The following is a 24,787-nucleotide window of genomic DNA, read 5'->3' as shown; positions in this document are numbered from 1 at the left end:
CATATCCCTCCACCCAGGCCAGAGTATCTGGTGGCTTGGAGATACTGCCTGGCTGGGCATGTGGGGCAGGGCTTCTGGCTCAGATGCAGGGCCAGGAGGCATGGGGGCAGGGGTCTCTATGGCCTTGGGGATACTTAGAGCAGCCTGGAGGTGGCTCTAGCTTTCTCCTGGGGCAGTCCAGTGTTCCCAGGACCATAGCCATGCCCCCCAACTTTGCTTATGGGGTCATAGAACCAGTCCCATTTGCTACCATTGCTAGCAGGAAACTGCTGAGAATCAGCTTGAGGTCATCTGGGGGAAGGACCTAAGGCAGCTGGTTCTAGGGTGGAACGTGGAGCCAACTGTGGGGTGGAACACCCAGGAACTGGTTCTGGGAGATGGGGCTGGTGCAGCTGGCTCTGGAGTGGACCATAGCTGCTAGCTATAAGACCCTGCAGCTGGCTTGGGTGGAAGGTAGGAGCTGACTCTAGGCTCCCAGTCCAGATTCCACCACCCCCATCCCAGAGCTGGGAAAGAACCTGAGTCTCTAGGCTACCGGCCCACCCAACTCTAACCCCCAAGCTCCTGGTCCCCTCCCAGAGTTTAAGAACCTAAGTGTCTGGGATGCTGCAGCCAGCTCTGGGGGAAGGGGCTGGTGTGGGTGGCTCTGGGGGCTGTGGGTAGCTGGAGCACAGCAGCTATTGAGCAGCCCAGGCTAACACTATACCAGCTGCCCTTGTCTCGCTGCTGATCCAGAGCTGCCCCACCCATCCTAATTGCCCCATGGGCTGGGGGAGGGGGGTGTCTCTGCCCTTTCTGCAGGCCCTGCTCCCCTTTGTGGGTAGCCATGTTCCCCCCAACTTCTGCCTACTACATACATGTTCCACCTGTCCAAAATCTGTCTTTATCTCATCCTCTCCCCCCAACAGCACAGACATATATGTACAAGCATGTGCACGTGTAAACCCCTTGTTCCTCTCCAGTCCAATAGAAACACTTACATACTCCTTGCTGCTCCTATACTCCCCGAACAGTGTCCCCTATATACCCCTTCCCCACCCCCAGCCATGTGGTGCTGTTGCCTGTTCCTACCAGCCCTGGAGAACTGCAACTCCCAGCATGCTGTGGTCTCCACAAGTCCTGCCCCTTACCATTGGTTAGCCCACACCAGTGGGAAGCTGGCAGTGGGATGAGGGGGCCAATAGAAGAGGTGCTGGGCGGGGCAGAGAGGATATATAAAGGGTACTATGAGGGAAGGGGTGAATGTTTTGCTTCTTCAGTGGTGGGGTCAGGGTGCCTGAGCTATCTTCCTGCTGGGGTGAGGCTAGTCAGAGTAGAGGGAGCTGGGACCCCTGGGTTCTAGCCCTGTTCTGGGAGAGGAATGGGGGCTGAGGGGTTAGAGCAGGGGTGGAGTATGGGTGGGAGGCCAGATGCCTGAGTTCTTTCCCTGCTCAGGGAGGGGGGCTAGAAGCCCAGGTGCAAGAGGCAAGTAGGGGTCTCTGGGTTGGGGTACTGGCCTGAGTCTGACCTGGGCTCCTTGGGGCATCTTCCTGCTTTCCTGTAGGGTCTAGTCTGAGCCAGGGGGAGACCCATGAAGAACCTGGGGTGCCCCAACATGCTGGGCACCAACCTGTCACCAGGTAACCATCTGCTCTCACCCCCTGCCCCTCCCAGAGCTGGGAGAGAACCCAGGTATCTAGGCTTCCAGTCCTACCTGCTCTCAGCCCCTGATCCCCTCACAAATCTGGGAGAGAACCCAGGTGTCTGAGCTCCCAGATCTGCCTGCTCTCACCCCTCCCACCCTGCAGAGCTGGAGAGGACCTAGGTGTCTGCCCCCAGATCCCCCCAGGCCTCTTGCCCTGCCCAGTGATGCTTTGGGTCAGCGGTTTGGTTCAGGCCATGGGCAACATTGTGGCCCTCAAGTCCCTGGAAGCTCTCAGACTTCTGGGTCCCCAACCCAGCCTTGTGGCTGACATCAGTTTCTTGCGATGGTCTCCCCCCACATACTGCCTCTCTTCCCTAGCAGAATCTGGGGCCTCAATGGCCCTGCGGGGCAGCCCTGAGATCCTGGATGACTCCTTGGAGCCGCTGGCCAGGGACTCATGCTGGAGCTGTGACGTGGAGCCTGGCATCGGCCCCCTTGCCCAGGCATGTCAGCTGGACACCAAGGTGTTAATGGGGGTGGGGGGGAGCAGTACACTGGGAGGGGGAGCAGACACTGTAGCCAGCCATGGCTGCAGTGGTGAGGGAACAGGGGTGGTATATTGAGGGTACAATTGGGTTGGGGGCCCCAGGGAGGCTGGAGCAGGTGGGGGTGCCAGGTCTGTCTGCCCCCCATGAGTCCTTTCCATGGCAGGAGGAGGTGGGGCTGCCCTCCCTGAGCACTGCTGGCAGCTCCAGAAGGCAGTACTGGAGCCGGAAGCTGGAGCAGCTGCAGGAGCGCCAGGCCCAGCTCAAGGTGAGGCTGCTGGGGACTAACAATGGAGGGGTGCCCTCATTAGTGCCAGTGAGCCAGCAGGGGGACATTGGGTAGGACCTAGCTGCCCCCCAGCTCCCATTCTGCTGCATTGCCCCCCCCCCAGGAACAGCTGGGCGCCTGCGCGCAGGAGCTGGGGGTTGTGCAGCGCCATGAGCAGCGGCTGCAAGAGGCCAACAAGGAACTGCAGGAGCAGCTGCAAGTGCAAGAGGCCAAGGTAAGACACATGTGGGGTGGTGGACCCCCCAGCCTCTCCTGGCCCCCTAGACCTCCTTATGCCCCCCTTGACCCCTTCAACCTCCTTAGACACCTCTCCTTTCCTTTCCCCCTCCCCACCAGCCTCTCTGGCCCCTTTTGCTCCCCTCAGACCCACCTAGACTCTTTTTGCCCCCTTACAGATCACCTCCAGGCTCCCTTCTTGCCCCCTAGACACTCCAGCACCCTCTCCTTCTCCAGGTCACTCAGCCCCCTCTCTTGGCCCCCTAGCCCCCCCTGACCCTGGGCCTCTCCTCCCCTGCCCTCGCAATGCCCCTCATGTACAGCTCCACACAGCATCTCCCGGCTGAGTCCTCCCTGATGCCATCCTCCCCATGGAGACCCACAGGCTGGGAATGGGTTTTGCACCCTGTGCCCAGGTGGAGCAGCTGCGCAGTGCCCTGGCAACCCGCAGGGCCCATCAGGGGCAAGAGCTGCGGCGCCGGGAGCAGGAGCTTGGACGGCTCAAGGACAGGCTGGGCCAACTGATGATGGACAAGCGGGACCGGCGTGCCAGTGAGTAGGGGCTGTGCTGTGGGGGGCTCCACCAACCCTGATCTATTCTATTTGTCCCCTTGATGGGGGGCGGGGGGATACTTCTCACTCCGGGAAGCCTTGTCCAGTCTGAGGGCCTGGAGGGGATGAGCCAGGACTTCTGGGTTCTCTCTGGCTCAGGTCAGGGAGTAGGTCCCAGTGGTTAGAACAAGGGGTGGGCTGGCATTGATGCTCTAGCTCCAACCTGTCGTGACCCTCGGCCTCAGCTCTGAGATTTCCCCCTTCCCTTCCCCGACCCTGTTTCCTAGACATGGACATCCTCAACCCGTTGAGCCGTGCCAATGGCCGGAGAGCCACCTGGAAAACTGGGAAGGCATTGGGGAAGTAAGGGGGGGGCATGACTTGGGGCGAGGCAGCATTTGTGGCTGGGCTGGGGTGGTGGGCAGCAGGATGGGATGGGTGCAATGTGGGGACTCTGGGTCTTGGGGGACAGATGCAAGGGGCTGGGTGGGTTCAGGAAATGGGGAACCCTCGCCCCCAGGCGGGAGGAGGAGCTCTACCGCTCCCTGCTGGGCACCCAGGAGAAGCAGATGGCAGTGCTGGCGGTGGAGAATGCTGAGCTGCAGCTGGCACTGGAGCAACTAAGGGATGAATTCCAAAGCCTCCTGCCACCTGGCCAGGTGAGCAAAGCCCAAGGTAGGAGCTGTGGGGATTTGGGGGGGGGGGCGGGTCCTATGCCCCCTCCCAGACTCATGTCCCAACCCCTGGTCTACAGGATGGGGACCCCAAGCTGGACAGCACCCACTTGGCTGATGTCATTCGGGAGCTGTGGGGCTGCCTCAAAGCCCGGGCTGAGGCACTTGGGAGCTGGGGTATGTGCACCCCACCCCCTTTCTCCCATCCCCGACCCCCACCCTCACCTCAGCCAGACCAGGCTCCATCATCTGGGGGCTCTTTCTCCCCCTCCAGCCTCCATGTGCCCTGGGCTGCCTGCATGAACCCCAGTATCTGGGACATACAACCCCTTCCTTCTCCCAACTCTGCTGGGTTGAAAAAGTGGGAGTCCCCTTCATCCTGTCTCCAGCCTTAGGGGTCCCTAAGCAGCCCACTCCAGCCAGCGACTTGCCCCACAGCACCCTAGGAAGAAAGCACAGAACTCAGGCGTCCGGGACATACAACTTACCCCTCCCCCGACAAATCCCTAGTGGGCTGTAAAGTGGGGGAGGGGAGGGGTCGCCACCCTTTCTACAGCTTTAGGGGTCCCAAAGCTGTCCCCCTCCTTAGGCATTTGATATCAGTCCCCCCTTGTTTCCTCACCCGCAGCAGTGGCTGGGGCTCCCCTGCAGCTGGGAGGAATGGGTGGGGAGTTGCCTGTGATCAGTGTGACCGACCACGACAAGGAGATCGCCAGGCTCCGAGCCGAGATCAAGGAGAGCCGCAGTCTCATCGCTTGGCAGCAGCAGTGCCTGCAGGTGTGTGGACCCCCAGAGCCCCCCTCCCTCCCCTTTTACCTATGGTACTGTCCCAGAGCCTCCGTTCTGTGCTGCTGCTGCTGCATTCTTCCTGAGGCAGCTGCATCAAGGCCCTAGGCCTGGGGACCTGCCTCAACCTCAGTCTGCCCTAGCCTGGGAAGTCAAGCCCTGACCCTTGTGGCTATGAGGAAGGGTCATGCTTGGGGTAACCCATGTGAGTCCTGGGGTGTGGCAGAGGAGGGGGGGTACACCTCCTGCTCCAGCCTGCCTGGGTTGGGGGGCAGGGGAGAAAGGCAGATGCCAGGCTCTGCCACCCTCATCTGGGATGACATAGACTTATCCAGAATCCTTACTGGCCAGGTGTCAATGCAGCTGGTGCTCCCTCCCCCCTCCCTTCCCAGTATATTGGGGCCCAAAGGGGCTGGGGTGCCATCACTGCTCCTCCCATGGCATTGCCCCCCCACGATAAAAGATCCAAAAGGGGCCAGAGGCAGTGCCTCCAGCACCCCCATGATGCCCTGTCCTTCCTAGGAGAAGCTGGTGGTGGGAGTGGGTACAGAGCTGCCGCCAGGCCTGGAGGGCTCCTATGTACTGGAGGAGCAGCAGCGGCTGCAGGAGGAACGTGTGCTGTTTCAACGGCAACAGCAAGCCTTCGAGGCTGAGCGACAAAGCTTCACCGAGGCCGCCATCCGCCTGGGCCATGAGGTGGAGGGGGAGCCAGGTCCTGGGGTTGGGGGAAGAGCCAAGTATTGAAGACCAGGGTGCAACCAGCTCAGGGCTAGGAGATAGCTGAGTGTAACACTGCCTGCGTAGGACTGAGGCAGCCAGCTCTGGGATGCAGCAGTCAGGAAACAACTGAGTATATAACGGGCCAATTGAGCAACTGCTGGGGGGTAGGTGAATGGCTGAGTAACAGGCCAGGATGTGCCCTACTCATGGGGCAGAGGCTTAGGGATAGTAATGAGGGGTTTGGGGGATGAGAGTGCAAGCCTAGAGGGGTAGAGCCTAGGGGGTGACCACAACCAGGTGGGAGTTTGTGGGGGGTGAAGATGGGACTGGTTGGAAGGCAGAACCAAGGAGGGGGAGCAGCAGGGAGCTTGGGGGTACAGAGAGGGACTGGCCTTGGGGGTTGGGCCAGAGGGAAGAGGCAGGTCCTGGGTGGTGGGAAAGGTGGGGGGCAGTTTCCCAAGCCCCCTAGAGTCAGCAATGAAGGGGGAGAGCTGTAAGGAACCTTCAAGGCTCCTCTCCTAGCTACAAAGTCCTTTGACTGTGGGTCTTCAAGGCTGCCTCCCCACCACCTTACTCCCATGTACCCCCAGAGGCAGCAGTTTGAGGCAGAACGTGCTCTTCTGCTGAAACAACAGTTCCTGAGTGCTGCGGCCGACTTGGACTTGTGGGGTCCCCAGCGACAGGAGTCAGCCTCCAGCACCCCGTGGGGTAAACAAGTCCCTTGGCTGGATTCTGTCACACCCACACCCCTACCTCCTCAGGCATTTCAAGCCCTAACTCTCTCTCTCTCTCTCTCTCTCTCCCCCCCCCTCAGTCCTGGACCAGGAGCCACATCTCCAGGCCAAGAAGTGCCCCCAGCCCAGCTACTCCCCCTTCTCGGTGCCAGAGACCTCTGCCATGCCCTTCCGAAGCCAGCCCCTTCACTCCCAACCTGCCAGTACCCCCAGCCTGGGAGAGCAGTGCTGGGGGCAGAGTCTCATCCTGCATCACAGGTGGCCTTTGCTGGCTGTGGAATTGGACCAGGGACTCTTCATGGGCCAGGAGGGAGCCTGGGACAAACCTTTGCTGGATGGTGGGGGATAGAAATTCAAGCAGGAGGGAAATCAAGGTCATGGGAAGGAGGTGGGAAGTTTGGATGCAGGCCCATGGAAGGGGAGGAGAGGCAGGAGGGTGGTAGGGTGCTGGAAGTTGCTCTGGCTGTAAACAGCATCTGGTTGCTCAGGTTGAGGGTGTGGAAGCAAAGCAGGTTCTGTGTGGATGTGTCCATCTCCAGCATGTGCTTTTCTCTAATTAAGGGAAGGACTGACTAGTAGGAGGGGGCCTCGGGCTGGACAATAACTTGAAGCTGTATCCAAGGAGATTTAGGTCAGATGTCAGGGAAAGTTTATTCACAGGGAGAATAGATACCAAGGGGAATTGTGGACTGACTGTCCGTTAGAGGGGTTCAAGGAGAGGCTGGACAACAGGCACTGAATGGGCACTGGTGGCAATTATCTCTGCTCTGCTACTGGTGTTTCCCAGGTTTCTGGGCTTTTCTGGTTGCCGCATGGGGCTGGAAGAGAATTTCCCATGCCCCCCCCCTTTTTTTTTTCTTTTTGTGCTGCTACATGTGTTGGAAGAGGGGAGGGTTTAAGTACTCTGCTGGCTGAGCTTTGCCTCTGAATTTCTCTCTCTCCCCCCCCCCCCCGTCTCATCCTGCAGCCCTGCCACCCCTGCCCCGCCCAGACTACTGGATGCTGCCTGGAACGGGGGGCACCAGGACATAGCTTCCCAGACACAGAGTGAGGACTTGTGGCCTGTGAGCACAGAGCTCCTGGGGCACTTCTTGGAGGCCTCCTTCTAGGCCCTGGCTGTAACTTTTGGGAGGGACCAGACTCTGAGGTACCACCTTCCCCCATGGGGGGGCTGTCTTTTACCAGCCAGACTCCAGCTGCTGCCAAGTGTTATCTTTTTGAGGAAAGAGCCATCTCTATCCCTGAAAGTCTAATCCATTCCCCCCCCCCCATGCCACTCCTGGTTTCTCCAACCCAGCTGGAGCCTGACTGGATCCTGGGAGCTCAGCTTCCTTTGCCAAGACTCCTCTTCTGGGCTCAGCTGGGTGATCTCCATAGGATGCCTTGATTCCGTCTAGCTTTTAGCTGTCTCTGGGTTTAAGCGTAAAGCTGTATTGTTTGGTTGTTAATCCAACCATCTCCAGGCCTCTTCTCCATAAGAAGCAGGCCAGGGAGGGATTCCTCCCTGCTGGCATGTGGGGTTGGGATACAGAGCTGGTCTCTGAACAAGGAGGAGGGCTTTGGTCTTTGCTTTCAGGCTTGTGTCTGTGTGCCTGATGTAGACAGGTGCCTCTGAGCTGTTTCATGTGTTGGTTGTAATCAAAGATTTTTTTAAAAACCTTTTCTGTATTGTTTTGTAATAAACAAGGAGAACTTCTAAAGGACAGAGTATTGCAGTTCTGGTCTGGCTCCCCCAACTCAGTCTCACCCGTCTGGCCCAGCACTTCCTGGGGCAGAAGGGATGACATCCACATATTCCACAATGTATCAGGCTATTGCCTATTCTCTCCCCTTAGGACCCTGGGTGTGTTGTTATAGGCAACTGATTTGAGGGCTGTCTCTACCACAGTTCATTGGTAGTGAACTTAACAGTCCAAGGCTTGGGGCATGGATGCATCCGCAGACATAGCAGGTCCTTCCTTCTGCCAAAAAGAGCAGGCCACAAGCTGGAATTCCTCTCATCTTCCTTCCTCTACTCCCTCTCCTCAGTTTTTGTCAGGGGGAAGAGATGCAGCCTTGAACCAGGATGTGCTGCCATGGGAGCTGGTGAGTGGCCAGCTCCTCCTCGTCCTTGCTGTAGGGAGCCGTGGGCTGAGTAACCAGCTCCTCCCAGCTCACTGCAGCCATCCTTGTAGGGTTTCCTCCAGCCGCACACCTAGCTTGGGCCCCAATTAAGCTGGGAGTAGGACACCTGTAAGTGCTTTGGGGGGTACCCTTCCCAAGATGCACTGGAACAGATGCCACTGGACTGCTTACCCCAGTACGCACTGGGTAAGACTGTTAACTGCCTTGAGCTTAGCCATTTCCTTCCCAGAATCCCCTGCTGGAGGGCTGTTGGGGGAGAAAGGTGACCCATGTCCTAATTTTCCATAGTGCACCAAGCTATCATTCCCCACTCCGCAAAGTACCCTCTACCTATTTCCCAGCATGCCCTGGAAGCTGCCCCTGTGCTCCCTTCTCACAGTACCTCGAGAGCAGCTCCGTGTCCAACCTTTACACACAGCCCCAGGCACTACATTTCCCACAATACCCCGTTGAAGGAGGAGAACTCTTCCCCTTCCTTTCCCACAATGCTGTACGGGAGCATTGGCCACTACCTCCCCCCACCCTGCCCTGCGCGCGGCGAGAACGTTTGTTCGCAGGGCATTGTGGGAAGTGTGGATTACAGTTCTTGCCCCGCGCGGGGCAGGGTGGGGGAGGTAGTACCTCAGCGTCCGCAGAACATTGGGGGAGGCTTGGATGCTGAAGAACTACGTCCCCCACAATGCTCCGCGCGGGGGTGAGAACCTTTGCGAACAGACGTTCTCACCCTGTGCCCAGACCCTTCGGTACTGCGTCCCCCACAATGCCTCGCGCGAGGCAGTCCCCCCCGCCCGCGCTTCCCGCTATGCCCCGCACGGCGGCGACGCTGTGGCGGGCAGCGGGCGCGGGCGTGGCGCTGCGGCTGCGGGGCCAGGCCGAGGTGCTGCCAGACTTCGTGAGCCCGGCCGAGGAGACGGCGCTGGCGCGGGAACTCGAACCGCAGCTGCGCCGCCGCCAATACCAGTTCGACCACTGGGATGGGGTCAGCGGGGCTGGGACGCGGTCACGTGGGGAGAATCATGTGACAGGTTGAGGGTAGTCACGTGGGCAGTCGAATGGGGCGGAGTGTGATTCAAGAGTGGCGGTAGCAGTCAGGGGTGCTTGTGTCGCTTGCCCGTGGGAGCGTGCCCATGGGCTGGGGGTAGTCAGGATTTGCCATATGGGGGGGAGGCAGTGGGTGGGTTGGGGGTAACCTGGGGGGTATCCATGGGGCAGCAGGGTCCTCCCATGGGGGTTGGGACTGGGGCAGGAAACCTCTGTAAGGTTGGGGCTAGCCTGGGGGGGAGTGCACTTATCACTGCTGTGGTGGAATTGGTGGGTCTGGGGTCTGGTAGGGGAGCAGAGTTGGGGGTTCAGCAGGATCCCATCCCTGGCCCCAGGGTTATGTGTGGTGCAGTGAGACTGGATCCCAAGGTAAGAGCTCCCCTAACCCCCAATTTGCCCCCACTGTCTACCACACAGGCTATCCATGGTTTCCGGGAGACTGAGAAGTCCCACTGGAGCGCTCAGTGCCAGCAGATCCTAGAGCGGGTGCGGGCAGCTGCCTTACCCCCCAGTGCTCCCCACCTGGGGCCTGTGCACGTGCTGGACCTGGACAAGAATGGCTATATCAAACCCCATGTCGACAGTGTCAAGGTGGGGGGTCAGGTGGGCCTCAGGGGGGGCAGCCTCCATCCACATGCTGTTGTGAGCTGCTAGAGCAACCTCCCCACCCCAAGTTGATAACATTGTGGGGGCTCTCAGGGGCAAGCGCTGCCTCTCTCTGACACCCCTTCCTCCCCGCCCTGTGGCTAGTTTTGTGGTTGTACGATTGCGGGGCTGTCCCTGCTGTCAGCCAGCGTTATGCGCCTGGTGAGTGAGGAGAACCCCAAGGACTGGCTGGACATGCTGCTGCCCCCCTGCTCCCTCTACATTCTCAGGTACCAGGGCACTGTGGGCATGTGGAGGCTCCCAGTCTGTCTTTTGGCCCCTCCAGGCCCCTAGCCAGTGGGCAGCACTGCCTGGGGAGCTGAAAGCCCCTGGAACTGACCCCCTTTTCTCCCTACCCTGCCAGGGGCCCAGCTCGCTACAACTTCACCCACGAAATCCTGCGGGATGAGGACTCCTTCTTCAATGGGCAGAGGGTGCCCCGGAACCGGCGCATCTCCCTCATATGCAGGAGCCTGCCACTGCCCCCCCTAACTTAGTGGGGGACAGGACACTCCAGATCCCAAGCCACAACAGAGGATGGTGGAGGAAATGCACCCAGCTGCATCAGGCCAGTAGAGGAGAGGGGATCCTGTCCCCACCGTGCAGTTAGCATCTGGTTTAATTGAGCCCGATGGGTACAGCTGCCTTGTTTGTACACACCAGCTGATTAAAGCCAAGAGGTTGGAATGGCCCTGTCTCCTGTTTTCCCCTATCAACATATAACCACCCCTTGTCTTTGAGGGCTTACTGGTGTTCATTTTCTTCTGAGAGAGTTGATGCTGTCCTAGGAGAAACCCCAAGTGTGCACACATTCACGCTGCTTCTACCAGAGTAAAAATGGTGGCTCCAGGAATAAAAATGAACATAGGAACTACCAGGGTCAAGGGTTAAACCTTTCCCCGGAGAGAGTCACTGTCTGCCATAAGGCTCTGGGGTCCTAACGCCTTCCCTCTGTCTCATTTGGGGCCCTGTGTTTCTGGGGTGTGGGTGGCGGGGGACAGACATTGGCTGAGAATAGGACCCTTTTGGAGCCCCCTGCCCCCAGCTGTTCTCCCCACAAACAGCCTCAGGCCTAGCACTCAGCTTCACACGTTTATTACCCCCACCCAGCTTCACAGAGCAGCCAGGAGCTTGGGCAAGGGATCTCAGAGCTGAGGGGTGGGGGTGTCTTCCTCATCCCCCATCACCTAGGTAGGGGACAGGGAATAAATACAATAACTTAGGAGTCCCCAGCAGAGCCCCAGTGAGCAGAGAGCAGGATGGGGCTGGTGGGTTTGGGGTGGAGAGGGAAGGCTAGGGAAAGGGGTTACCCATCTTGTGGGAGTGATGCTCAGCCCACACAGCCACAGGCAGCAGCGGAGAGCTCGCGCACCTCATGCCAGCGGTGCCGGTCATCCAGGAAGGCAGCATCCTCATAGCGTGTGGGTCGGCAGCAGGGGCCCCCAGGAAGTTTGCCCTCACCCTGGGTTGGCAGGTCCCAGCCCTTCAGGGAGAGCCGGGCCAGTGCCAGGTCGTGATTGGAACGGGTGCTGGGACAGCCCCCGCTGCAGTACTTGAAGAGCACCGTCTCCTCTGAGGCATAGCCCAGTCCCAGGTCCTTGACCCGCAGTGCCAGGCTCCGCAGTTGGCACTCATGCTCCCAGGGCACCACTGCCTGTGCCCGCCGCCGGGGGCGTTGCTGGGAGGCCACTGAGGGCAGTGGGGTGGGGGCTGCAGGCTCTGGGATCCCTGGAGAAGGGAGGGAGGCAGAGATTGTGCCAGGGATCAGGCATAGGCTTTCAACCAGCCCTCCCCACCCCCGCCCCAACTCCAACCTTGCTCTCTGAGGTGCCCCCAGCCCTTGGCACCAAGCAGAGACCCCCCCCCTACATGCCCTCTGGGATGCCCTCAGCTCTGTGGCATAGGGCAGAGGACCACTTCCCCCAGTTCAAGGCAGCCCAGCTGCACTGGGCAGCATGGAACCCAAAACACTACCCATCACCCTCCAGAAGTGCCCCAGACCTGACACAGTAACCCTGCAGGGGCCAGATCTGGGCACCAAGGTGGGGGGGGGTCTCACTTTGAGCCAGAAAGAAGGGAGTGTTGGGGTAAAGATCCCCCCTGCCCCCAACCTCCCCTCCAATGCATAGCTCTGGGGAGACTGATGTTGGGGTGAGGGGCATGTGGTGGTGGGCGGGGGGGGGCGCTGTCTGGCTGGCCAGACAGTACACACCAGTCTGACCAGTGCTGAGGGGTAGGGAGAACTGTGGGTGGAGGGGAGCCAGCCTCTCAGCCTCCAAGAGCAGCAGCAGGGATGGGGACAGCCGTGCCTCCCCCGTTCCCCAGTGTGAGTGTGTGTGTGGGGGGTGGGGGGGTCAGGTCCTGGGCACCTTGTTTCCATGCCCAGCTCTAGTACTGATGACCTGGGTGACAGCCATAACCTGCAGTCCCAGGACCTGCAGCTTGCCTCAGCCTCATAGCTGCAGTCCCCCCACAACCTGTCCCCCAGCTCCCAGGGTCTCACCAAGGGGCCTTCCGGACAGGTCTCCAGCATCGCTTCCAGGCATGAGCAGCCTCTGGTGCCATGGGGCCCCTGCTGGCAGCAGTAGCACCAGGCACAGGCCACACATAAGCCGAGTCACCTCCATCTTCCCTGTCTGGATCTGCCTGGGCTGGGCTGGTGGCCCCCTTTATTTATATCCATTTTGGGGTGGTTCCCTACCCTGCACTAAACCTGGCTGGTGGGAGGGTGTTAACCCTTTACACCCCTCACTGCAGTCAAAGGTGGGTGCAGCAGGACCTGGAAAGAGCCTGATTCTCCCCCCAGCCCTTCAGGGGGCATTGGCATTGCTCCCACCCCCTGAAACCAGTATTTTTATATCTGGGATACTGGGCAGTCAGACCATAGAGGTGGGCAAGCACTAGCTCAGAAATGGGTACAAGAGCAGGAGGTGGCTCATGCACTGGCCTCAGCCACGATACCCCCAAATTAAGAGGGCAGGTTAAGCTGGCCCCTGCTGGAACAGGTTAAGCTTGGGGGGGCGGGGGGGGGGTGTTGAGGGAAGAGTGGAAAGGCCTGGATTTGATTAGGGGGGGGCACAATAGAGAGTGGGTGGAAGCAGCTGGGGGGGGTGTACTGTCTGGCTGGCCAGACAGATGGAAAGGTGCTGGGGGGGAAGGGAAGAGGGAGAGGTGTAAATCCAGACCTGGTGCTGGGCAATGCCCCTGGCAGTGACTTGCCTGTTGCTGCCCCCCCACCCCAAATCATTTACACACATTTCTGGTTGGGCCCAGGGAGTGGAGTAACTGCCCCACCTCAAACACACACACAACCACCCTAAAAAACAACAGTGCTAACACCTCCCATTAGTCCTTAGAGTTTAGACCCTGGCTCCTGCATGTATGTATGTAGGGGCACACCTGTGCATATGTGTGGTTGTGTACAGAATGAAAAGGCTTTGTGTATACACATACACACACGCATATGACCACACACACATGTGTACATATACATATGGGTACCTGAAGTTGTATGTGTATAGTTAATTGGGGGGATGTCTATGGATACGCACGCACGCACACACAAGGTATGCGCATGTACATGCATGCACATACATACACATCTGTCTAGCTGCACACAAGTATATAAAGTCTGTGTTGGGGAGGGGGGTGGTAACAGACCTAGGCATACCTATAATAATATATATAGACAGGAGGAGCAAGTGAGCAAGTGACTGTCCATTGGTCTCTGTCTAATGCAGGGGTGTGCAATTATTTTGGGTGGAGGGCTGCTTACTGAGGTTTAGGGGGCCCCGCAGGCCCGATAGAATGGCCTGGCAGAATGGATCCAGCCTGTGGGGCAAATTTTGCCCACTCCTGGTCTAATGGAGGTGTGGTATGTGTATATGTCTAGGTGCATATGTATGCATATGTATGGACTCATCCAGAGCCATGCATTCCTCTAGGGTCTGCAGAGGCACAACTGCCCTTCCCCACCCTCAACACCTTGCCCCCTGCTTCCCCAACCAGTTTAAGGCCCAGTCAGAGGAAACTCTTTTGGTCCACAGCTGGGGAATTTCCTATTATGCAATGTGGTAGGGATGCTGGGTGGGGTAGTGGCTGGGGCTCAGCTGCTTGCCCGGGGGGGCGGGAGAAAGGGGAGCAGCTGTCTGGTTCATGTCTCAGGTCTACACATGTGGAACAGGCCCAGCAGGGTAGGGGCTGGGCAGGGGGCAGCAGAAGGCTATATTGGGCTCATTCTTTCCACTTGTAGCTCTGGCAGGGCCTGACCCTGGCTGGAAAGAGCCTGGCAGGGTAGTGAGGGAAGGGAACATCCTCAGTCTCCCACAGCAGGAGGCTGACAGGCCAAGGCACCCCCCTTCCCCCTACCCTCACCCTGCCTGCCAGGGGAAGGCTAAAGCCAGTGCTTCCTGGCTGTGGGCCACAGGCTATATTTAGCCCCAGGAGGTGCCCGCCAAGCCCCTGCCGTGGGAGTTATGTGCAGAATGCCCAGGGCTAGGCTGTTGGGGGGCAGGGCAGGGGAGGGGGGGGAGCAGCAAGGCCTGGGTTCCCCCTCCCCCTGGTTAGACCTGGCAAGGATTCTCCAGCTGCCATTCCAGGGCTTTTCCGTGGGGAATAGGGCCCCTAGGTAAAAATGCAGCTACCTCTGGGGTGCAACAGCAACAGACCAGAAGCTCTCCACCCCCCCACCCACATCAGGGTCCTGTCTATAGTCTGGCAGTGCCAAAGAATAATACTAAGAGGGGCCAGGACTCCTGGGTTCACCTCCTCCACTTCAGCCCAATTGCCAGCAGCACCCCACCACACCCCAGCCAGCCTCAACAAGAAACCACTGGGAACCTACTCCCCACTTTATTGCAATATCATGGCAAAAGCAGCCGTGAGCCTGGAGTTCCCCACAAGCAGGCTGGAGTGGGGCAGGCATGGCTTGAGGTACAGATGCTGCCTGTGGAAACCCCCACTACAGCCAGGCCCAGATCAAGAGGCTGTGGCTTGGGGAACCAGGGGGGTGGGCTCTGCTTACTCCCCCCTGCCATGTACCCAACATGTCCATGGCAGTATCTACCCCAAGCTGGGGGATGTGGGGGGACCAAGGGGGACTGAGTACATGGGAAGAGAGCCCCTGGTTTGGCTCCTTGTATCCCTAGAGCCCTATGCTGCAAGGGGCAGGAGGACATGAGCACAAGGGTGCCCAGGACCAGTTCCCTGCTCCCCCTGGCACTGTCTGCCCTGAGCTGGGGGGTAGGAGACAGGGCCAGGGGGGTAGGAGCCAGGAGGTACTGGGGGGGGTGGGGGATGTCACTCCTTGAGGAAGAAGTGCATCTTGTCATTGATCATCTTGCGCTCAGGGTTGAGGCGCTTGAGGATCTGGGCTAGGACATTGACCGTCTGCTCACTGCTCAGTCCTGTCTTCTTGGTCTGGAACTTCTTCAGCAGGTCCTTGGTGGTCATAGGCTTGCGTGTCAGGTAGCGCCGCACTGCATCCTCTGTCAGCTGCACATCACTAGGGGCACCAAAGCGGGAGATGGGGGGGTGAGCTGGGTGGGAGGGGTAAGACATCCCCCAAATCCACCCCAACTTTTGCCTAGGCAGCAAGACTCTAAGAACCCAGCTGGAGAGAAGGAGCTGCCTTCCCTTGCCCCATACCCCACCTTCTGCCAGGCCTAGAGGCACCCAAGCCCCACCTGCCTGCCCCCATAACCACCTTCCTTTCCCCTAGGCTGGGCCCCTAGTCAAACCCCAGGCCCACTCCCACCCCCAAAGTTGATGCCCTATTTGCCCCCATTTCTACACCCCCTGCCCTCCCCACTCACACCAAGCCAGGCCTGGGGTCAGAGATCACTTACCCACTACTAGGCGTGGACTTGCCAGACTGAGGCTGGGGTGTGGACTTGCCCGATGTGGGCTGGGGGCCGCCAGCATCCAACTTCAGCCGCTTAGCAGCTGGCAGGTCCCCAGAGCCTGCCTGCCGCTTGCCTGTGCCAGGAATGTGTAGGGGGGAGAAGGGTTAGGGACCTGGGACAAGTGAAGGATACCCTAAGCTGCTCCACACCGTGTTCCAGCCCCCTCCACCCCCTGTCCTGTTGCTAAGGGCCTGAAGGCAGGCTTGTGCCCCCTCCTTCCACCCCCATGGCTACCCACCCCAGCCCCCAAACCCTACCCTGCTCCAGCTTGTTGGCAGCAGCCCGCAGAGTGGAGGAGGTGCTTCCAGCATCTGCAGTGGGCGTCCCTGGGCGGCTGTTGCCACGGGAGCTACTAGCTGAGCCCTTGCGCTCCTTCTTGGGGGGCGTTTTCTTCTTCTGGGGTGGGGGGAGGAATGGTGGTCTCAGCATCATGGTGAAGCCCAATCCCCCATGCACTCCCCCCACCCCCATGAAGCCCCACCAGGCCCCAGGCAGGATGACCACCTCTGGGATGCAGCTGGGCAGCATAACAGGCTTACACATGCATGCTTCCATGGGTACATGCATGCTTACATACATGTGTGTACATACACTCGCGCATGCAACTGCATGTGCGCACAAACACTTGCACCCACACAGGCTCATACATGCTTGCACACACGCTTTCACTCATACGCTTGAACCCACATGCATGCACACTTGCACATGTATGCATACATGCTCTCTCATGCATCCTTGCCCAGGCACTTGGCACATGCTCCAGATGGGGCAACTGACAACTCACGCCCAGGAAAAAGCCAACCTATTAAATGGGTACTTTGCATTGGTCTTTCATCAGTCCCATGGGACGCCCATGCCTGCTACCGGACAGGCAGGTCCAGGTGACGGAGATCCCCTGCCCTCCATTAATGCTGACCTCGTGAAGGAACACCTTGAGAAGCTGGATACCTTCAAGTCAGCCGGCCCTGACAATCTGCACCCCAGGGTATTCAAGGAGCTGGCGAGCATCATAGCTCAGCCCCTGGCACGGATCTCTGAAAACTCCTGGCGCTCTGGTGTAGTGCCCGAAAACTGGAAGAAGGCCAATGTGGTGCCTATCTTCAAGAAAGGGAGAAAAGTGGATCTGGCTAACTATAGGCCTATCCGCCTGACTTCTATCCTGGGGAAGATCTTAGAAAAGTTTATTAAAGTTTATTAAAGAGGCCATCCTTAATGGACTGGCCGACGCCAACATTCTAAGGGATAGCCAGCACGGGTTTGTTGCGGGTACGTCTTGCTTGACCAATCTCATTTCCTTCTACAACCAGGTGACCTATCACCTGGACAAGGGAGAAGAGATTGGTGTCATACATCTTTACTTCAAAAAAACCTTCGATCTGGTATCCCATGATCACCTCTCGGCAAAACTGGCCAATTGTGGCCTTGGGTCCACCACGATCCACTGGCTGGAAAACTGCCTTTGTGGTCAGACCCGGAGGGTAGTAATTGATGGAAGTCACTCATCCCCCAAGGCTCCGTCCTTGGGCCCATATTGTTCAAGATCTTCATTAATGATGTGGACACTGGAGTCAGCAGCAGACTGGCCAAGTTTGCCAATGACACCAAACTTTGGGGCAAAACATCCATGCCAGAAGACAGGCAGGTGATCCAGGCTGACCTGGACAGGCTCAGCAAATGGGCAGATGAGAACCTGATGGTGTTTAACACTGAAAAATGCAAGGTTCTCCACCTTGGAAAGAAAAACCTGCAGCATCCTTATAGGCTCAGCAGTGCTACGCTGGCTAGCACTACGGAAGAAGGAGACTTGGGGGTCATCATTGACCACAAGATGAACATGAGCCTGCAATGTGATGCTGCAGCTAGTAAAGCAACCATAGATGCTTCTCAAGCAAATCACAGGACGTCATTTCCCCCTTGTACTCGGCCTTGGTGAGGCCGCAGCTGGAGTACCGCGTCCACTTTTGGGCTCCACTATTCAAAAAGGATGTGGAGAAGCTTGAGAGAGTCCAGAGAAGAGCCAAGCGTGTGATCAGAGGTCAGGAAAGCAGACCTTACAGTGACAAGCTGAGAGCCATGGGGATACGAGGTCGAACTGTCATAAACTACTACAAGACTGTTTCAGGCTGGACATAAGGAAGAATTTCTTTACTGTCCAAGCCCCCAAGGTCTGGAACAGCCTGGCATCGGAGGTGGTTGAAGCACCTACATTGAACACCTTCAGGAGCAAATTGGATGCTTATCTTGCTGGGATCCTATGACCCCAGCTGACTTCCTGCCCTTTGGGCGGGGGGCTGGACTCGATGATCTTCTGAGGTCCCTTCCAGCCCTAATGTTTATGAAATCTATGTATGCTTGCACGTTTTGTACATGCAACCTTGCACATCCACAAGTCGCACTGACAGCACAAGGAATCAGGGCAGGAAGAAGATGGAGAGCTGCATGCCTGGCTGAGAAGCCCAGGGACCTACTTCCTTCTCTCCCACCCCAGGAATGGGGCAGGAACCCCCTACATCCCTGCCCCTCCCTCTCCCAGGGCACTCACAGCCATGAAGAGGGCAGAAGATGTCTCACTGTCGATGTCACTCTCCTCCGAGGTCTCTGACTCATCACTGCTGTCTGCAAACCAGGCACTTGGCTCAGGGTAAGCCCTGGTGCCCCCCACCCACACCCACTGTGGTGCCAGGAGAATGGAGTGGGGGAAGGAGCTGAGGGACAGAAGTGGGAGCAGAGCTTAGATCTGGTCCCTCCTGCCCCCCAGCATGTGGAGCCCAGGCCCAGGCATGGCCTGTGTCCCCTGTCCCACACCTCTCCCACCTTTCTTTTTCTTCTTGTCCTGCGGGGTGGGTGCTTTCTTCTCCTCCTCCTCCTCCTCTTTCTCCTCCGGTGCCTTTTCCTCTTCGCTCTCCTCACTGCTCTCACTCGCCTCATCAATGCCTACAGGGGGCAGAGAGTAAGGGGGATGGGGTCTCAGTTGCAACTGTGTGCAAGCATCTAAATGCCTATTTGCAAGCATGTTCACACATCCATGAGTGTCAGCATGCACATGTGTACATGTGCACATGCATGCATGTAAGCATACGAGTGTGCCTGTGTGCAAGCATGATCAAGCAGGTGCACAAACACATCTAACTGAGAGCATGCAAGCATGCGCATGTCCAAATCCATGTATGTAAATGGGCATAAAAGTCCTTGTGCATGTGCAGGCATGTCAATGCAGGCACGCCTGCATGTGTGCATGCAGACAGTTGCATGCATGTGCACATGTATAGGTGTACAGGGGTATGCACATGAGCCTTAGGGGAGACGGTGTCAGCAAGCACCACTGAAAGCAAATGAGACCTCAAGGGGGGGATGAGGGGGTGTCTCTGCTTCCAACACCCTTGCCTCCTTCCACAGACCCCCGAGCCTCCTTACCTTTGGGCACATCCTCCTCCTTGGTCACCTTGGGCTTCCCCACATCTTCCTCCAGTGAGCTGCTGCAGGGTACAAGCACCAAGGCCGTGAGCCACCCATGCCAAAGCAGGGCACAGCACCAGGGCCCTGGGTCCCAGGGCCTGGGGGGGGCAGGGCCTGACCTAGAGGCATCAGACATGTAGTCGACCTCTTGGCCCTCAAAGTCGCCATCATCACTGTCCTCAAAGGCCTCATCGTCTGAGCCCTTCTTTTTCTTCTTCTTCTTGGTGGGTGCCGGCTTCTTCTTCAGCTTGGCTGCCTTCTCACCTGGCATCAAGGAAGTAGTGTGGGGGCAGGGGCAGGCTGGACACCAGTGCTAGAGCCCAGCAAGGGACCGGTTCCAAGCCAGCACTCCTGAGTTCTCTGGATACCCATGGAGGAGGGGAAATCAAGGCTGGTGGGGCTCCCATGCCTCAGCCCCAGCCTGCTCAGCAGAGGAGGAAGAGGGAGACAGGGACCATGACTCCTGAATTCCACTTGTGGGCAGGAGGCCAGAGCCAAGCCGGCCCCCAGGGACCCCCCTCTTGGATCCAGCTCAAAAAACTGCAGAGGGGTCTGTACAGGGGCTCCTGACACTGAGTATGCTGGGAAGTATGGAGAGCTGGACCTAGAGCATAGGAAGGACTGGGGACCAATGCCAAGCATGCTGGGAAAGATAAGAAAAGAACTCAAGGCATGCTGAGAAGGATGGGGGCATGACAGGGCACGCTGGGGAGGACAGGGCCTGGCCCAGAGAAGGCTGGGAAGGAGACCAGTGTAACACAGCATGCTGGAAAAATGGGGAGTCAATGCTGGGCATGTGACACAGGGCATGCTGGGAAGGAAGTGAGCGGCAATGCCAAGCATGATGCAAAGGATGGAGCTGACACAGAACATGCTAGGAAGGACTCCCCAGATTTGGGGAGGCTCCATCTAAGGGAGTGGGAGTAGGGCCAGGGCCTCACTGTCAGGGTCGCTGAGCTCGCTCTCGTCTGAACTCATCTCCAGGTCCTCCTCCAAGTCGTGGATGCGCAGGTCACTGCCCTTCTTCTTGGTTTTCTTCTCCTTCTCCTCCTCATCCTCGTCCTGGTCCTTGAGGCGCCGTTGCTGCATGATGCTGAAGTGGTTCAGGACTTTGTTCCGTCTGGGAGGGAAACCCAAACACTGGGTTCTCTCCCTGCTCTGGGAGGAGAGGGAGGGGAACTAGGAAGTTAAAAAAGGGAGGGTGGGGAGCCAGGACACCTGAGTTCCATTCCAGTACTTGGGGGTGTGGGTTCTATCCCCAGCTCACGGCAAGAGCAGGGGCTAAGGGGTCAGAGTCTGCAGAGCTGGGAGCCCAGACTCCTCGGTTCTCTCCTCAGCTTAGGCAGGGGAGTAAGAGCTGGTGGGTAGGAGTCGGGGGTGCTGGGAGCCCAGACACCTGTGTTTTCTCCCCAGCTTTGGAAGGGAGGTTAGAGCACTGGATGCCTGGTCTCCTGGATTTGCCAGGAGTGGCAGTTGGGCACCAAAGTCCATGGAGAGGGCCTCAGACTCCTGGGTTTCTCCCCAGCTCACCGCTCCCACTCCTCCTCGGCCTCTTCGGCGGTGAGTGTGCGGTGCTTGGCCACAGGGGTGAAGTTGTACCAATGGTGCACAGGAAAGGCCTCGAAGGCGCCATCTGGGCACTGCGTGAAGATGTAGTAGGAGGCGTTCTCTGTCACACCGCCTTTCTTCACACCCTTGTACCTGGCAGTGGGTAGGGAGGGGTGGGGTGTCAGGGCATCCCAGGGAAGCAGTACCAGTCCAGTCACTCAGGTTCTAGCCCCAGGACAGCAAATCCAATGGTTACAGCAGCGGGGGACCCTAGATGCCTGGGTTCTGGTCCTGACTAGCAGGGGAATGGAACCTGCTGGTTAGACCAGGTAAGACTGAATGCTAGGGCTCCTGGTTTCCATTGCCTGCTTGGGAGAGGTGTGGGGATCTGATGGCAGAGCCTGGGAACCAGGATGCCTGGGTTCTAAGCCACAAGGGCTCCAGGCAGCGAGACTAGTCATTACAGAAGACGGGGGGGATCCTGGGAGCCAAGATGCCTGGGTCCTTCTACTGAATCACTGCAAAGTCCCAGGGAAGCCTGTGACTTCCCCCTGCCCCATGGAGGTGTCCATACTCAACCCCACTCCCCTGTAACCCCATAAGCCTCCCCCCAGGGGCCTGGCCCAGCCACCCCAGCTCACTTGCGCCCAGCTTTGCCATTGACTTTGAGGATCCAGGGCTGGTCCTCGGCCTTGAACTCCTTAAGGATGATGCCGTACTTCTTCCTCCGTGCTTCCTCCCGCAGCTTCCGGTTGAACTCGCTCCCGGCCCCGGACTCAGGCAACTCCTCCTCCTGGTAGATCTTCTTGTTGCTCAGGTCTCGCTCCATCTTGGCCTGGGGGTGTGGGGAGAGGATGTCATGGCTTTGCTCCCACTCACTCCCTGCCCCATGGGCGACTCTCAATCAGAGTGGGACTAAGTGGAGATGGGGACAGAGGGGGACTGTTGGGGATGCTGGCAGCTCTATGGGCTGAGATCTGATCCCAGGGGCTCACAGTCATGGATGGAGAGAAGGGAGGTGCACATGGTGAGGTATATCATCCCATGTAACATAACACATGCATTTCTCCAGGTAAAAGAAATCTAGAAGCTTTACTAATAACCAATGGGCTCAGGGCTTGATGATTCAGCTCGAGATAGAAGCAAAAACAAATATCACCTTATTGGAATGCATCACAATCTGCTCCATCATGGGCAAATAGTGGGGCAGATTTGGGGGGAAGGTGCAATTGTCCCAGCCTCCCCCCTTGATTTCTGGTCCCCCAAAAAGCCAACTGCCTGGCAGTGACAGCAGCATTTCTGTTCAGGCAGCAGTGAGGGAGTCCATTGACTGCAGACCCCCTGGATGTGCCTCTGGGCATGGCTGTGGCAAACCCTGCTAGCAAGGGGCTGATTGAGTCTCTGAGCACTACGGCAGGAGGCAGGGAGATGCCCTGCCAGGAATGGGGGTGTAGGTGGGGACCCTACCTGTTGCCAGCTGGCGAAGTTGACCTTGTCGGCGGCATTGAAGGCCATAATGTTGTACTTCTTCGTTGTGTTCCTGCAAGGAAGGGGGCCATCACCCTCCATAAGCAGCAGGCGGCTGAAGGGGGTTCACCAGGGTACCTGCCAGGCAGTGTAAAGTGCCAAGCAGGAGCTCAGTCATGCAGGGGGCATGGCCCAGGAAGCAGGGACACCTGTCTCTCTCACAGGCATGGCACAGTCTCCCCAGAACCCTGAGCAAGGGAGTCCCGTACTGGGACAGGAGTGAGACCACGGCTGCCCCACCAACAAGCCTGGACTTTCAATCCAGAGACTAAATCCAGAAGCAACTGGGAGAAAGCCCAAGGTCACCTCTCAAAGCCCCATGAGACAACAGCCAGCCCCTCCCCTCATCACCACCTCCCACCCCCAGCTGAGCCTGGCCCAAAGACAAAGGAAACATGGCTGTTCCCAGTGGTCCACGCCTGGAGCTCCCAGCAAGAAGCCACGAGGGATGGGCAGGGCCCTGGTGCCCACCCAGCACTGGGTAACATCCCAGCTTCCTGTCCCTGCTCCAGGCAATGGATACAGCAGCGCAAACATGGGGAGGGCAAGAAAGGGGGTAGAAGGCAGTGCCTGGAGACTTACTTGGGCACTCGAACCACATACTCCGTAACTGATTGGCTGCTTGTGCCCTGTGGAGAGAGCGGAGAGCAAGGGCTCATCCCACAGTTAGCGCATGGAATGCTAGAGACACAGACATACATACAGACATGCACATGTAGACCCATGCACCTGCTCACACCCACACGTATGCAGCATGTAGAGAAACAAAGAGGACTTGAATTCAACACAGGAAATGGGTTTCTGGACTGCTCCATCCCCAAGGGACCACGGTGGCTGTGAGACAAGCCAGAGGGACATGGGGCAGCGATGCTGGGGCCAGGGCTTCTCAGCCCTCTTGTTCAGGGTATCAAGGCTGGTAAGCAGTTGCAGACAGCAGGGCTCCTCTGTCCCAGGCTGCATGTGAGGGGTGGATGGGCATCATTTCCTCCAGCCCAGGGGCAGTGAGAGTCTGTCTCAGCCAGATATGCCTTAGTCAAGGGGGCAGGGAGACCTGCGTGGCTTGCTGCTCCTGTCTCAGGGGGACACACATGCAAACTCACCAGGGATGTCATGGCTGCAGTTGACACAGGGTCACACGTGTTCAACCCTGCTCCTGGAAAAGGCACTGAGAGAGGACAAGAGCAATGATTTCAGGCTGCCACAATGGGGACCAGAGCCAGCCACCCAGAGCTGTGGGTGGGGGGTGACATGAACACAGGGAGCCAAGCTGGAGGGGCTGGATGCCCAGACACCTGCGTTCCCAGGTTGGGGGGAGGGGCTAGAGCAGGGCATGGGAGCTATTACTGTAGTGACAGGGAAATCCCTTTGCCAGTAGAAAAACAGGCCCCAGCTCTGGGGATCACCTGGCTTCACCCAGACCCCAGATGCTCCCATGCTCATCCCTAACCCTAGTGACCCCTCCCTATGCCCTTCAACCCCAGGGACCTATGACCTCAGCCCCACCTAGACCCCAGATCCCTCTATGCTCTCCCCCACTACCCGTGACCCCTGCTTCCAAACCACCACCCCTACTCTCTCTCTTCCTGTATCCTTTGACCCCCATGGACCTTTAGCCCCAGCCCCCAAATGCTGCCCCCACCTCGCCCAGGGACCCTGCTTCCTTTCCCCATGCCCTTTGACCCCAGGAACCTTTGACACAAGCCCCTCTCACACCCAACCTCCGACCCAGGACCCCTCCCCTGCTCCCCCTGAGGGGAGCTCTGTCCATTCATTCCCCATGGCACCCTTCCCGTGACCTTAGCCCCCACCCTCATCTGCGCGCGCCCCCCCCGCACATGCGCGCTGCAGGCCCCCAGGCCCCGCTCACCGAGCCCCGACCCCACTCGAACCCTCCGGGCGCCGCGGAAAGACCGGAAGTCGCCCCTCCATGCGCCGGAAGTGGGCGTGCCTGCGCGGGTTGCTATGGGAACTGGCCTGGCACTGTGTCGCCCTCGCGGCCTGGGGGCCGGAAATGTCATGAAGCGGGGTGGAGCGAGTCTCCCTATCCTCCTCCGGGGGACTGGGGGCATTGGGGCCCCCGAGGCCTCAGAGAGGGGGGAGCGAGGTCCCAGGGCGAGGGAGGGAGGTTCAAGGGTCCTTGGGGGAGGGGAGAAATGAGGACCCTCAAGATTGGGGGGGGACCTGCAGGGGTGGGGGAGCAGGACCCAGGTCCACAGCAGGGTTTGGGGACCCCTCCCCCCAGAGACCTGGGAATGGGGAGATCCAGCCTTAGGGCAGGGTCCAGGGGATTGGGGGGAGGGCAGGGCCCTCATTTCCTGGCATCTTTAGGGCAGGAGATGGATCCTGGCCTCTGCATCCTGGCTGGGATACAGCTGATTTCCACACACACCCCCACTAAGGACC

General features: G+C 58.5%; 3 protein-coding genes across 10 annotated transcripts; 2 read left to right on the top strand and 1 right to left on the bottom strand.

Annotated features, from left to right (window-relative positions):
• Nucleotides 1–60: 60 nt before the first annotated feature.
• Nucleotides 61–7,834, top strand: LOC149858705 (afadin- and alpha-actinin-binding protein-like). Of its 4 annotated transcripts, XM_090060628.1 has the most exons (14): nt 61–1,297; nt 1,544–1,619; nt 2,003–2,148; nt 2,336–2,437; nt 2,562–2,672; nt 3,091–3,226; nt 3,514–3,589; nt 3,747–3,885; nt 3,981–4,077; nt 4,529–4,677; nt 5,209–5,382; nt 5,997–6,114; nt 6,221–6,398; nt 7,108–7,834. In XM_090060628.1, the coding sequence occupies exons 2-14, from the start codon at nt 1,571–1,573 to the stop codon at nt 7,247–7,249; spliced, it is 1,617 nt and encodes a 538-aa protein (XP_089916754.1). In that variant the 5' UTR covers nt 61–1,297; nt 1,544–1,570; the 3' UTR covers nt 7,250–7,834. The 4 variants fall into 4 exon arrangements, with proteins under 4 accessions (XP_089916754.1, XP_089916757.1, XP_089916755.1 ...); XM_090060631.1 differs by lacking the exon at nt 61–1,297 and having other exon boundaries at nt 1,321–1,619; nt 2,006–2,127; XM_090060629.1 differs by lacking the exon at nt 61–1,297 and having other exon boundaries at nt 1,321–1,619; nt 2,006–2,148.
• A 1,135-nt stretch (nt 7,835–8,969) lies between these two features.
• Nucleotides 8,970–10,637, top strand: ALKBH7 (alkB homolog 7, RNA demethylase). Of its 2 annotated transcripts, none has more exons than XM_090060181.1 (4): nt 8,970–9,243; nt 9,723–9,908; nt 10,056–10,180; nt 10,315–10,637. In XM_090060181.1, exons 1-4 carry the CDS (start codon nt 9,025–9,027, stop codon nt 10,445–10,447), a joined length of 663 nt encoding a protein of 220 aa, XP_089916307.1. In that variant the 5' UTR covers nt 8,970–9,024; the 3' UTR covers nt 10,448–10,637. The 2 variants fall into 2 exon arrangements, with proteins under 2 accessions (XP_089916307.1, XP_089916308.1); XM_090060182.1 differs by having other exon boundaries at nt 8,977–9,243; nt 9,723–9,896.
• A 392-nt stretch (nt 10,638–11,029) lies between these two features.
• GTF2F1 (general transcription factor IIF subunit 1) lies at nt 11,030–24,336 on the bottom strand. Of its 4 annotated transcripts, none has more exons than XM_090060499.1 (15): nt 24,252–24,336; nt 23,485–23,549; nt 22,967–23,013; nt 22,325–22,397; nt 21,499–21,692; nt 20,840–21,010; nt 20,251–20,429; nt 19,429–19,573; nt 19,268–19,329; nt 18,668–18,787; nt 18,396–18,469; nt 16,111–16,249; nt 15,797–15,926; nt 15,347–15,453; nt 11,030–11,678 (listed from the first exon to the last, which is right to left on the bottom strand). In XM_090060499.1, exons 2-15 carry the CDS (start codon nt 23,494–23,496, stop codon nt 11,281–11,283), a joined length of 1,851 nt encoding a protein of 616 aa, XP_089916625.1. In that variant the 5' UTR covers nt 23,497–23,549; nt 24,252–24,336; the 3' UTR covers nt 11,030–11,280. The 4 variants fall into 4 exon arrangements, with proteins under 4 accessions (XP_089916625.1, XP_089916623.1, XP_089916627.1 ...); XM_090060497.1 differs by having other exon boundaries at nt 22,967–23,065; nt 24,252–24,311; XM_090060501.1 differs by lacking the exon at nt 11,030–11,678 and having other exon boundaries at nt 14,780–15,453.
• Nucleotides 24,337–24,787: the final 451 nt, after the last annotated feature.

The sequence above is a fragment of the Crocodylus siamensis genome, chromosome 8 (assembly GCF_052110815.1).
Source record: "Crocodylus siamensis isolate JL-2025a chromosome 8, ASM5211081v1, whole genome shotgun sequence".
NCBI classification, from domain to species: Eukaryota; Metazoa; Chordata; order Crocodylia; family Crocodylidae; genus Crocodylus; species Crocodylus siamensis.
The sequence above is the reverse complement of the archived record's forward strand: the minus strand, read 5'-3'. Positions and strand labels throughout refer to the sequence as shown.

Coding starts and splice junctions, on each gene's coding strand:
- LOC149858705 (XM_090060628.1), top strand. CDS start 1,571: ATGAAGAACCTGGGGTGCCCCAACATGCTGGGCACCAACCTGTCACCA. Junction 5,383..5,996: donor CCATCCGCCTGGGCCATGAG/GTGGAGGGGGAG, acceptor ATGTACCCCCAG/AGGCAGCAGTTTGAGGCAGA. Junction 6,115..6,220: donor AGCCTCCAGCACCCCGTGGG/GTAAACAAGTCC, acceptor CCCCCCCCTCAG/TCCTGGACCAGGAGCCACAT.
- GTF2F1 (XM_090060497.1), bottom strand. CDS start 23,043: ATGAGCCCTTGCTCTCCGCTCTCTCCACAGGGCACAAGCAGCCAATCA. Junction 19,330..19,428: donor TACATGTCTGATGCCTCTAG/GTCAGGCCCTGC, acceptor TGTACCCTGCAG/CAGCTCACTGGAGGAAGATG. Junction 15,454..15,796: donor AAGTCCACGCCTAGTAGTGG/GTAAGTGATCTC, acceptor TGGTGCCCCTAG/TGATGTGCAGCTGACAGAGG.
- ALKBH7 (XM_090060181.1), top strand. CDS start 9,025: ATGCCTCGCGCGAGGCAGTCCCCCCCGCCCGCGCTTCCCGCTATGCCC. Junction 9,244..9,722: donor AGTTCGACCACTGGGATGGG/GTCAGCGGGGCT, acceptor TCTACCACACAG/GCTATCCATGGTTTCCGGGA. Junction 10,181..10,314: donor TGCTCCCTCTACATTCTCAG/GTACCAGGGCAC, acceptor CTACCCTGCCAG/GGGCCCAGCTCGCTACAACT.